Genomic DNA, 13,713 nt, shown 5'->3' with positions numbered 1-13,713 from the left:
AGAAAGACAAATATCATACATTAATGTATATAAATGGGATCTAGAAAAATGATACTGATGAATCTATTTGTAGGGAAGGAATGGAGTTGCAGACATAGAGAATGGACTTGTGGACAGAGCAGGGAAATGAGTGGGTGGGATGCATTGAGGAAGTAGCATTGACACATACACACTATAATGTATTAAATAGATAGCTAGCGGGAAGCTGCTATATATCACAGTGAGCCCAGCCTCTGTAATGACCTAGAATGGTGTGATGGGGGAGAGAAGGGAAGCTAAAGAGGCAGAGGATGTATATATATATATATATATATATGTATATATATATGTATATACATATATATATATATATATGCTGCTAAGTCACTTCAGTCGTGTCCGACTCTGTGTGACCCCATAGACAGCAGCCCACCAGGTTCCCCTGTCCCTGGGATTCTCCAGGCAAGAACACTGGAGTGGGTTGCCATTTCCTTCTCCAAGGCATGAAAGTGAAAAGTCAAAGTGAAGTCGCTCAGTTGTGTCCGATTCTTAGTGACCCCGTGGACTGCAGCCTACCAGGCTCCTCCATCCATAGGATTCTCCAGGCAAGAGTACTGGAGTGGGTTGCCATTGCCTTCTCCTATATAACGACTAACTTGTGTTATTGTACAGCAGAAGCCAACACAACATTGTAAAGCAATTTTCCTCCAATGAAAAAAGAAAAGAAAAAAATAAGAAAATAGCACATTAGACATGACTGTTTCTCCTAACTCTCAAAGAATCCAGATGTGCACGGGGGGTCTCAGCTGTTCCTACCCTCCCTCTCCTGCTACCTTGCCTTCGCAGGTGGCGCTTGTGGTAAAGAACATGCCTGCCAATACAAGAGACATAAGAGATGTGGGTTCAATCCCTGGGTCAAGAAGATCCCTTTGAGGAGGGCATGGCAACCCACTCCAGTATTCTTGCCTGGAGAATCGTATGGACAGAGGAGCCTGGCAGGCTACAGTCCATGGGGTCGCACAGAGTCGGACATGACTGAGTGACTTAGCACACACAGAGGACAGACAGCACTGTGGGTTACTCTGGGATCAGAAACGCGAACACAGCCTAGCTTGGGTGCCATCCCCAAACCACCCTTCCCTCACAGACACATGAATGCACCCATGCTGAGGCGATTTGTTTGGTAACATACAGACCCTGCCAAACCATCACAGGTGGAAACAACAGATGAGTTTGAGAAGAAAGTGGGTGTGCTCGCTCTTATGTGAAGTGCCTTTGACACTCAGACCTCAAAGACAGTGATGAGACAACCCCCAGTGAGGTGGCAGCTGGCCCACCCCTCAGACATGGCCCCTGCCTCTCCTACACACAGAAGACCCTGGGCAAGAGGAATAGTCACAAGAGCAGTAGGGTTTGGGGGAGAAAGAGCAGAGACCCTTGTTGCCAGGCCCTCCCACACCACTGGCCAGCAGGTGAACCCTCTTTCATTCCTTATGCAGCTTCTTAGGCAAACTGGACCCCTTGATGAAAGGAGATGGTTCATGGCAACATTCTCAAAGGAGACTCCAGAATAGCAATGGGTGCCAGAAGTTCCCTCCAGTGGCAGTGCAGTGAGAAGTGCAGCAGTTGGTGCTCCCCCAAGGTAGGTCCCCCGCTCAGCAAGAGTCATGAGATTCTCTCTAGCTATGTGAGAACCAGGCTCAGTGGGCTCTGGCACCAGAAGGAGAAGGCACCACCCCTCCCTGTAGGGGTATGGCCACCTCCTGCTTCTAGCCAGCCTCTCAGCATCTGCACATGTGGTCAACAGGCCTCTTATAGATTACCACTGTAATCTATAAGAGACCCAGGCTGCTTCTCACCTGGGCACCACTGAGGCAAGAAGAAGGGGGAGTCTCTCTTCTCATATCCCAACAAGCAGAACAGAGTTCACAACCAAATCTGACTTCAGAGGGAAGGGTGGGCAGTTCACCATGCACAAGGACAAGAATGCATTCACATGGAAGAACAAGCAGGCAAGGTCTGCCACTTTCAAAGAGGCCAAAGCACCCTCTTCCTAGGAGATAAGGGAGGGTAGAAAGAGGACCCACCTGGAAGATAGTGCAGCAAGCAGAGCACTGTTACTACCTCATAGGCAGACAAGACCCAGCCCAGGGAAATAGGAGCTGGCCCAGGTCTTATACCAGGGCACAGAGAGGTAGGGTGTCACCTCAAGGGACAGCCAGTTCATGCCCTACAAACCAAAAAGTTCTCTAAGTTTTGCAGATGAAGAAAGTGAAATGTGGAGAATTTACTTAGCATCAAAAAGCCCATAATCATCCTACTACATCATGGCAGTAAGAAACAATTGGAAAACATGGCCTTCAATTGGACGCACATTGTAAGTGCTAAAATGCCTATGAAACACAAAGTGGTACTGAATTCAAGGCCCAGAACTGTACCACTTGTACACTGTCCTGGGAATTTTTAGAAACACAGGATTCAGAACCGAGGAATGTCTAGGAAACCCACCATCAGTGTTTCACCTGTCACTATGGATCAGTTGGCTCCTGCCATTGCCCTCACGTACTGGGAGGGAATGGTCTCAAGAAGGCACAGGTCCCTCCTTCCATGAGCAGCCCCTCCTTAAACAGAGGTGCTCCTGCTGCCCAATGCTCCCCAGTCCAGGAGAATTTATATGAGATAACAGGCTCCCAGAGCTCATGTGGGGTCCCTAGAGAGCAAGGCACAGAAGCAGTGGCATACAGCTGCTTGGGGACAGTGTACAGCAGCCAGCACACCACATGGGCAGAAATGGCAGCCATGGGAGTTCCACATATCTTCAGATATTTAGGTAGCTCATTCTTCTGATGAGTCTCTCTGCACTTTATTTATCCTTACATTTACCAAAGTAGCCCAAGGAAGAAGATTAGTCAACCATCTCACGTTCCGAACATTTAAATGTAAACTGGGAGATGATGTCAGCATCATGGCAGCATGAGCTAGCCCTCCTTTTTGTCCCCCTTTTCTGATAGCTAACTAAGCATCCATCCCAAAGAAAAAGTACCTCTGTAGGAGCAGTGAGATTCAAAGGACCTAGGAGGAGCCTCTCCTGCCTGTGCATCCAGTAATAAGCAAACATACACTAGCCTAAGCTGTGAAACCAGCAGGAGCCAGCAATGGCAACCTCACCTCTCTTGGCTGCTATCAGGGAAAACCTAGACAGTGCTAACCTGAGCAGATTCCCAGGAACAGGAGAGAGTTTGTAGAAGCCCAGCCTTTCTGAGAGGAAATTACAGCCTATCACTGAAGGAAAACAATACAAGTTAGGACACACTGGAGAGGGTAATAGGACCATGGTCAGCACTGCCCCTCTCCTAAGGCCACACTCCATCGGGCTGAACTAACTGACAGGGAGCAAGTGCTTGGCTTCCCCAGCTGTGCAGGATGCAGGAAGAGAACCAACTTCTCTCTGCCAGAACCAGAGTACTCAGGCAGGGCATCCATGCCTGCAGGGAGGGAGGTCAGGAAAGAGTCAAGTGAAACTATCAAAGGGCGTTAAAGGAAGACATTTCCTGCTGACTGCACTCAGCACTTCAGCAGGAAATCTGATTTTTGACCTGGAGAAGCTCATCCTAGGCTCCCCTCAAGGCCTGCAGCCATCCCTAACTCCAGCCTCCCCCTGTCTCCCCCCACTGCCTTGGTAGTGGCTCCTAGCACATGCTCTCTGTGTGGTGGTGAGAGCACTGTTGGTCAACAGTAGATGGAATGCTGCCAGAAAACAGACTGGCCATGGGCAAAGGAGAACTGGAGCTATAGCACTGTCTACTGCCAATAAAAGGGGCTTTTCCAGCAGCTAGCCTAGTGAGCTGCAGAGCTGGAGAACACATAAAAGCATACAAATTCTGTCACAAGAAGGAGCAAGAAGAGTGCAGCAGGTGTGTCCACAGGAGATCAGAGAAAGTATCAGGTGTAACAGAACAAACAGTATATCCCACCTGAATACAACTAATAAAGATTTGAGGAGATGTCTGCTACTTTGCCGACAAAGGTCCATGTAGTTAAAGCTATAATTTTTCCAGCAGTCATGTACAAATGTGAGAACTGGACCATAAAGAAGGCTGAATGCTGAAGAATTGATGCTTTTGCACTGTAGTGTCAGAGAAGACTCTTGAGAGTCCCTTAGACTGCAAGGAGATCTAACCAGTCTATCCTAAAGGAATATTCACTGGAAGGACAGATGCTAAAGCTTAAGCTCCAATACTTTGGCCACCTGATGCAAAGAACTGACTCATTGGAAAAGACCTTGATGCTGGGAAAGATTGAAGGCAGGAGAAGAAGGGGACAACAAAGGATGAGATGGTTAGATGGCATCACTGACTTGATGGACATGAGTTTGAGCAAGCTCCAGGAATTGGTGATGGACAGGGAATCCTGGCGTGCTGCATTCCATGGGGTCGCAAAGAGTTGGACATGACTGAGCAACTGAACTAACTGACTAACTGACTGCTACTTCAAATGAGAAAGCATCAATGTAAAGCTACAGGGAATATAAAAAATCAAGGAAATATATCATCACCAAAGATAACAACAGTCATTCAATAAGTTAACTCAAAGGCACAGAATATTGCTATCTAGCTGATAAAGCATGATGAGTAGCTATACTGATGCAGATAACAAAGTACTGGTTACCTGCAGGGAGGGGGTGGAGGCAAAATGTAAGGGTGGGAGAGTGGGAGGTACAAACTATTGGGTGTTAAGATAAGCTACAAGAATGTATTATACAATATGAGGACTATTGCAAAAATTTTGTAATAACTGTAAATGGAGTGTAACTTTTAAAATTGTAAAGTAATTAGCCTTCAATTAAAATAAATAAATAAATTAAAAATAGTTATACTGAGGATACTCAATGAGCTACAAGGAAAGACAAAAAGATAATTCAGTGAAATCAGGAAAACAACACTCGAACAAAATGAGGAAATTAACAAATGAATAGAAATCATGAAACAGAAACAAACAGAAATTCTGGAGCTAAAGAACTCAGTGAGGAAGATGGAAAATGCAATAGAACATCAACAGCAGAGCAGACCAAATGGAAAATAAAATGATAAGTGATCAAGAGGAAAGGAACTTTGAATAACCCAATCAGAGGAGACCAAAGAAGAAAATGAAAAAGAGCAAAGAAAACCTTCATTGTCTGTCAGATGTTCATGTAGGATAACTGGATTCTAGAAGGAGACAAGTGAGAGAAGGGGGAAGAAAGTTAATTTAAAGAAGTGATTGCTGAGCTTCCAGTTCAGAATGGCAGAGTAGAAGGGTGGGCACTCATCTCCTCCTGCAAGAGCACCACATCACAACCAACTGTTGAATAACCATCCACAGAAGGGCACTGGAACCTTCCAAAGGAAAAAAAAAATTGATGCCTCACATCCAAAAACAAAGAAGAAACTGCAGCAAGACAGTAAGAGGGACACAGTCACAGTAAAATCAAATCCCATACCTGCTGGGTGCGTGACCCACAAACTGGAGAACAGTAATATCAAAGAGCTTTTGCCACTGTTGTGAAGGTTCTGAACCCCACGTCAGGCTTTCCAGCTTGATGATCTGACAAAGGGACTGGGAATTCCCAAGGAATTTACCTTGAAGTCCAGCGGGATTTGATTACAAGACTTCCACAGGACTGGGGGAACCAGAGATTCCGGTCTTGGAGGGCACAAACAAAACCTTGTGCTCATCAAGACTCAGAGGAAAGGAGCAGTGACTCCACAGGTGACTGAACCAAAACGACCTGCTAGATTTGGAGGGCCTCCTGTGGAGGCGTGGGTCAGAAGGGGCTCACCACAGTGATGGGGGTATTGGCAGCAGCAGTCTGGGAAGGTCCTCCTGAGGTCTAATGGTGACCTTCTTGGAGGTCACCATTAACTGGACCATAGAGTCCATAGACTTGGGGGCTGGGTCTTCTCAGGTCAAAAAACTACCAGGGAGGGAGGGCAACCCCACACATCAGCAGATAACTGGATTAAAGCTTTACTGAGCAAGGCCTTGCCCACCAGAGCAAGACCCAGTTTTTCCCACCACCAGTCCCTTCCATCAGGAAGTTTACATAAGCCTCTTAGCCTCCTCCATCATGGGGCACACAAAAGAAGCAAGAACTACAGTCTTACAGTGACTAAAACTAAAACCACATTACAGAAAGGTAATTAACATGAAAAAGCAGAAGGTTATGTCCCAGATGAAGGGACAAGATAAAACCCCAGATAAACAACTAAATGAAGTACAGATTGGCAAGCTTCCAGAAAAAGAATTCAGACTATTGATAGTGAAGATGATTCAGGACCCTGAAGAAAAAAATAGAGGCAAAGACTGAGAAGATGCAAGAAATGTTTACCAAAGAACTAGCAGAACTAAAGAACAAACAAACATGAATAAATAATACACTAGAAGCAGGGATCAAGACCATCCCCATGGAAAAGAAATGCAAAAAAGCAAAATGGCTGTCTGAGGAGGCCTTACAAATAGCTATGAAAAGAAGAGAAGCAAAAAGCAAAGGAAAAAAGGAAAGATACTCCCATTTGAATGCAGAGTTCCAAAGAATAGCAAGGAGAGATAAGAAAGCCTTCCTCAGTGATCAATGCAAAGAAATAGAGGAAAACAACAGAATAGGAAAGACTAGAGAGCTCTTCAAGAAAATTAGGGATACCAAGGGAACATTCCATGGAAAGATGGGCTCAATGAAGGACAGAGATGGTATGGACCTAAGAGAAGCAGAAGATATTAAGAAGAGGTGGCAAGAATACACGGAAGAACTGTACAAAAAAGATCTTCATGACCTGGATAATCACGATGGTGTGATCACTTACCTAGAGCCAGACATCCTGGAATGTGAAGTCAAGTGGGCCTTAGAAAACATCAGTACGAACAAAGCTAATAGAGGTGATGGAATTCCAGTGGAGCTATTTCAAATCCTGAAAGATGATGCTGTGAAAGTGCTGCACTCAATATGCCAGCAAATTTGGAGAACTCAGCAGTGGCCAGAAGACTGGAAAAGGTCAGTTTTCATTCCAATCCCAAAGAAAGGTAATGCTAAAGAATGCTCAAACTACCTCACAATCTCACATGCTAGTAAAGTAATGCTCAAAATTCTCCAAGCCAGGCTTCAGCAATACATGAACCGTGAACTTCCTGATGTTCAAGCTGGTTTTAGAAAAGGCAGAGGAACCAGAGATCAAATTGCCAACATCAGCTGGATCATGGAAAATGCAAGAGAGTTACAGAAAAACATCCATTTCTGCTTTATTGGCTATGCCAAAGCCTTTGACTGTGTGGATCACAATAAACTGTGGAAAATTCTGAAAGAGATGGGAATACCAGACCACCTGACCTGCCTCCAGAGAAATCTGTGTGCAGGTTCAGAAGCAACGGTTAGAACTGGACATGGAACAACAGACTGGCTCCAAATAGGAAAAGGAGTACGTCAAGGCTGTATATTGTCACCCTGCTTATTTAGCTTCTATGCAGAGTACATCATGAGAAACACTGGGCTAGAGGAAGCAGAAACTGGAATCAAGATTGCCGGGAGAAATACCAATAACCTCAGATATGCAGATGACACCACCTTATGGCAGAAAGTGAAGAGGAACTAAAAAGCCTCTTGATGAAAGTGAAAGAGGAGAGTGAAAAAGTTGGCTTAAAGTTCAACATTCAGAAAACGAAGATCATGGGATCTGGTCCCATCACTTCATGGGAAATAGATGGGGAAACAGTGGAAACAGTTTCAGACTTTATTTTGGGGGGTTCCAAAGTCACTGCAGATGGTGATTTCAGCCATGAAATTAAAACACGCTTACTCTTTGGAAGGAAAGTTATGGCCAACCTAGATAGCATATTGAAAAGCAGAGACATTACTTTGCCAACAAAGGTCCGTCTAGTCCAGGCTATGATTTTTCCTGTAGTCATGTATGGATGTGAGAGTTGGACTCTGAAGAAAGCTGAGCGCTGAAGAATTGATGCTTTTGAACTGTGGTGTTTTAGAAGACTCTTGAGAGTCCCTTGGACTGCAAGGAGGTCCATTAGTCCATCCTAAAAGAGATCAGTCCTGGCTGTTTATTGGAAGGACTGATGCTAAAGCTGAAACTCCAGTACTTTGGCCACCCCATGCAAAGAGTTGACTCATTGGAAAAGACCCTGATGCTGGGAGTGATTAGGGGCAGGAGTAGAAGGGGATGACAGAGAATGAGATGGCTGGATGGCATCACTGACTCGATGGACATGAGTTTGAGTAAACTCCGGGAGTTGGTGATGGACAGGGAGGCCTGGTGTGCTGCAATTCATGGGGTCACAAAGAGTCAGACACGACTGAGTGACTGAACTTAACTGAGAAGCAATCAATAGCAGAATAACTGAGGCAGGATGGATAAAGGACCTGGAGGACAGAATGGTAGAAATCACTGGCACAGACAAAATATAGAAAAAATAACGAAAAGAAATGAAGACAGCCTAAGAGACCTCTGAGACAACATTAAATGCTCCAACATTTGCATTATAGGGGTCCCAGAAGGAGAAGAGAGAGACAGAAAGGACCTAAGAAAATATTTGAGGAGATAAGACCTGAAAAATTCCCAAACATGAGATAGGAAATAGTCAACCAAGTTCAGGAATCACAGAGAGTCCCAGGCAGGATAAACCCAAGGAGGAACACACTGAGATACATAGTAATCAAACTGACAAAAATTAAAGACTGATAAAATATTAAAAGCAACAAGAGAAAAATGACAAGTAACATACAAGGGAACTCCCATCAAAGTATTAGCTGGTCAATGGCAACCCAGTCCTGTACTCTTGCCTGGAAAATCCCATGGACGGAGAAGCCTGGTAGGCTGCAGTCCATGGGGTCGCAAAGGGTCGGACATGACTGAGCGACTTCACTTTGACTTTTCACTTTCATGCATTGGAGAAGGAAATGGCAACCCACTCCAATGTTCTTGCCTGGAGAATCCCAGGGATGGCGGAGCCTGGTGGGCTGCCGTCTATGGGGTCGCACAGAGTCGGACATGACTGAAGTGACTTAGCAGCAGCAACAACACAAATTCTACAAGCCAGATATATTTAAAATTATGAAAAGGAAGAGCCTACAACCAAGAATACTCTACCCAGCAAGACTCTTCTTCATACTTGATGGAGAAATCAAAAGCTTTCCAGACAAGTAAAAGTTAAGAGAATTCAACATCATCAAACCAGCTTTACAACAAATACTAAAGGAACTTCTTTAGGCAGGAAACATAAGAAAAGGCATAAGACCTGCCAACAGAAAATAAACCCAAAACAATTAAAAAAAACTTTAATACATATAGATAACCACCTTAAATCACCTTTCTTTTGAAAGCAGACTGGTGATAGTTGTGGGCATCCAGAGTTTGAAAACTATGATTTATCTATTGTCCAAAATTCCCTGATGGTTCAGCTTGTAAAGAATCCACCTATAATGTGGGAGACCTGAGTTTGATCTCTGGGTTGGGAAAAACCCCTGGAGAAGGGCATGGCTACCACTCCACTATTCTGGCCTGGAGAATTCTGTGGATTGTGCAGTCCATGGGATCGCAAAGAGTTGGACACAACTTTCACTTTCACTTTCAATAGGTATGGTATAGAATGGCCAATCTTCACATATACTTATACCAGTAAGTCTTCTGTGTGTTTTAAAATCCTGTGGATTAGAGTGAAGTAATGTTCTATACTTCTTTCCAGATTGTTCACAGAACACTAGCAGCCATGTTGGGGTCCCTTTCAGCATTAGCAGCACTGGCTGTGATTGGTGATGTAAGTTGTAACATTTTGAGTCAAAGGCTTAGCATTTGATACAATGTCAGCTTCAAAGACGTCCAATAATTAGGTGTTAGATGGTTAGTTTTTAATATACTATTTCACATTTCCTGTTAAAGGCATGAACTAATGAACTTTATAGCACTGATAAGCAATTAACATTTGACTTTATCACACACACCCCATCCTAGCTGAGGAAAAGCTCATGATGGTCAAGTATTCATCCAGGCCATGCGCCTGAGCAATGTTAGAGCCAGCCACATGTGCTGTCAGCCCTTGGAGACCAGGGGAGGCCATCCTGGCTGGAGCAGAGAGGTGGGACACAGTGAGGTTGGGGACAGACATCAGGAGGCCCCCGGAAGTGCATGTCTGTGAGGTGATACTGTCCGCTCAGGATCTGAGCATGTTCCATCCTGCAGGGACATTGGAATGAATGTAGAGAAGCCAGAGAGGCCAAATACTCTGGAGTTGGAGGCCTGGGGTTGCTTGAGGAGCAGTGCTGAATTGACCAAGGTGGACACACATGGAACTTGGGATTGAAAAAAAACTGTAGAATTTCAGAGATTGTTCTGAAAAATGTTTCTAAAGGCCAGTCAACCAAAGAGTAAAAATAATGTGAGACTTTGTTATTTATTTTCTTTTTTATGGCTAGAATTGGTGTAAACAAACACTAACTCTCAGGGTAAAATGTCCCAGAATCCTAAAACTTACACATAAACCTCTGTTATTTTGATTTAATTGTTAAGGAGTAGTGTAGTAGTAGTTATTTAATTTTGGAAATAATTGATGTGGCACATGCTTTGTGCTGCAGGAAAATCTCTGGACCACTGTGAAGTCCTTTTTCAACAACCAGACTCTCCAAGTGTCCTCACTTCCCAGTCTGGGCTCCCAGTTCCCCATGATCCTACCTTCCCTTAGGGACAGGGACAGGCTTAAGAAGTCTGCCTTTCTCATTGACAAGTGCATAGTTTTGATGTTACGATGCTTTGGATCACGACTGTTTTTCATTAATGATATAATAGGATTTCAAAGGCAAGTGGACGGTGTGATTTTTGTGATTTTTAACTCTGGCCATGAGTGGGTTTTCTGTAAAGTGCACATGTTTACAGCTTATCACCAGGAGGATGATGCCCAGGACTAATTGGCTAATTTGTGGTTTGATTGCAGAGACCCAGCCTGACCCATGTGGTGGAGTGGATTGATTTCGAGACTCTGGCCCTGCTGTTTGGCATGGTAATGACAGTCCTCCCAGTGGGCCTGGGCCCCAAGTTTGCTGTAACCTGGGACTTTCTCTTTTACTGCTGTCACTGCTAATTCTTAAGGACACCGTGCTGCTTGACTGTTAGGGCTTGACTGAGAAGTGTTTGCAGGTCTAGCTAATTTCTCCTGATGAGGAATGGAGTAATTGGTGCTCTGGTTGGTTAGCTGGAAAATTTTAGCCTAAAGCCTCTAACAGAGAAATAATCTTGCCATTGAGAAAATTTGGCAGTTTTTTGAGTTACTGTCCTTAAAATATAAAATGATATATCTTAAATAAATGAACCATATAAATTTTTCAGTGATTGAAAATGTACTTTTAATTATATGGATAAAGGAAGAAAGGAAGAAATTGTCCCTAAGTAACAGTTTGTTAATTTACCATATTTTCAAGTGACCAGTCTACTGCATGCTATGAAGAGTGTCACCAAATCAATCTGTAGGAAGGGAATTTTAAGACACTCTAGTGAGTTAGTGTGGAACAGGAGTCATAAACAGATTTAATTTGAATAAGGGGAATTTGACAAGGATCTGGACAGCAGTGGGAATGGCTCATGTGTTCTTGAACAGACCCCACAGTGGCTGAGTGATCTGAAGGAGGGTTGTGCTGCTCTAGGCTTCAGTTGGATCCAAAGTAACTGTCTCCTTTGTGGATGCAGTGTGGGATTCAGGTCAGTGCTCTGAATCCAGGCTTTATAGAGAAACTAATGTTTGTATTGGGTTCTGAAATGTATATAGGGTTTGGATATATGAAAAGAAAAAGGAAGGCATACCGGATATCTCATAAGTTTTTGTTATAAAAAAATCTTAAATGATTGGTGTATTAGTTTTCTGGGATTGCCATAATAAAGTACCATAGACTGGGTGAGTTAAACAACAGAAATATATTTCCTCATAGTTCTGGAGGCTAACGTCTGAGATCAAGATGTCTGCAGTGTTGGTTTCTTCTGAGGCTTACAGATGATCATCTGCTCAAGTCCTCACATGATTGTCCCTCTGGGCATGTCTGTGTCCTCCTCTCTTCTTATAAGGTCAACAGTCATATTGGATTAGGGCTTCACTTTAATTTAATTATCCTCAATACAGTTATATTGGATTTTAACAATGAATGGCTTAATTTTTTCTCAGTTGGAATCAGTTCAACAAGGTTCTATATAGAACTTCGGGGTGTGTGTGGTCCAGAGACAGTCTGTATAACCAGACCCCCATCTTTTTTACCCTGTTTCTTGCCAGTCATCCACCCATGGGACCACTCATCCAGTCCCTGAGTTCCAGTCTCTCTTGGGTGGTTCTGGCAGCAGACATGTGTAACAGTTTCACCACAACAATGGAAGACCACACAGGACCTACCCATTCACATTCATGTGTAGCTTCCATTGGTGTGAAGCACCACACTCTATAAATGGCCTCACAGTGGCCATTTGGATAGGATGAACAATGATGGTCATTATAGACAAGGTAGAGATTTGTACTGTTTTGCACTGTTTTTGTGAAACACAGTTTTGGGCCCACTATTTTCTAAAGTACTTTAGTTTACATAATTCTATTGAATTATCACAACAACCTCACAAGGGAATAAGACATACAGAAGTAAGGTGAGAAAACCAAAGTACAGAGAATTAAATAAATTTTTTTGCTCAAGGCTCTGTTTGACTGTTTGCAACCCCATGGACAGCAGCATGCCAGGCTTCCCTGTCCACCACCAAATCCCTGAGTTTGCTCAAATTCATGTTGAATCGGTGATGCCATCCAACCATCTCATCTGCTTTTGCCTCATTCTCCTCATTCCCTCAATCTTTCCCAGCATCAGGGTCTTTTCCAATGAGTCAGTTCTTCGCATCAGGTGGCCAAAATATTGGAGCTTTAGCTTCAGCATCAGTCCTTCCAATGAATATTCAGGGTTGATTTCTGTCAGGATTGACTGATTTGATCTCCTTGCAGTCCAAGGGATTCTGAAGAGTCTTCTCCAGCACTACAGTTAGAAAGCATCAATTCTTCAGCACTCAGCCTTCTTTATAGTCCAGTTCTCACATCTGTACATGACTACTGGAAAAACTATAGCTTTGACTATATGGACTTTTGTTGGTAAAGTAATGTCTCTGCTTTTTAATATGCTGTCTAGGTTGATCATAGCTTTTCTTCCAAGGAGCAAATGTCTTTTAATTTTGTAGCTGAAGTCACTGTCCTCTGTGATTTTGAAGCCCAAGAAAATAAAATCTGCCACTATTTCCACTTTTTCCCTATCTATTTGCCATGACGTGATGGGACTGGATGCCATGATCTTAGTTTTTTGGATGTTGTATTTTAAGCCAGTTTTTTCACTCTCCTCTTTCACTCTCATCAAGAAGCTCTTTAGTTCCTCTTCACTTTCTGCCATTAGAGTGGTGTCCTCTGCATTTTTGAGGTTGTTAATATTTCCCCCAGCAGTCTTCATTTCATTGTAACTACTCTTACAAAATTTAAGCCAGTTAAAAAAATATATATAATATAAGTCAGTTTAAAAGTCTTAAAACTTTTAATTGTTGCTTGTGTGCACACCTAGGTGCAAAAGGCCACATTCTATCCTATTTCCTGCCCTGTTTCTAGCTTTGTGACTGTGAGCAAGTCACTTTTCCTCTCTGCCTGACAGTTTCCTGGTCTATAAGTCAGAGAGTAATTATAACGCAGATGTTTACTGTG

General features: G+C 43.5%; 1 protein-coding gene across 1 annotated transcript in view; it reads left to right on the top strand.

Annotated features, from left to right (window-relative positions):
* The window catches only part of OCA2 (OCA2 melanosomal transmembrane protein), a 278,263-nt gene that overhangs the window by 40,555 nt on the left and 223,995 nt on the right, over nucleotides 1–13,713 (top strand). Inside the window, exons 9-10 of the mRNA XM_052635656.1 lie at nucleotides 9,703–9,774; nucleotides 10,945–11,010. Of these exons, the coding sequence (XP_052491616.1) occupies nucleotides 9,703–9,774; nucleotides 10,945–11,010 (138 nt within the window). The remainder of the gene's footprint in view (nucleotides 1–9,702; nucleotides 9,775–10,944; nucleotides 11,011–13,713) is intronic.

This window comes from Budorcas taxicolor, chromosome 2, assembly GCF_023091745.1.
Source record: "Budorcas taxicolor isolate Tak-1 chromosome 2, Takin1.1, whole genome shotgun sequence".
Taxonomy (NCBI): domain Eukaryota; kingdom Metazoa; phylum Chordata; class Mammalia; order Artiodactyla; family Bovidae; genus Budorcas; species Budorcas taxicolor.
This window is presented reverse-complemented; position numbering and strand designations above follow the sequence as displayed.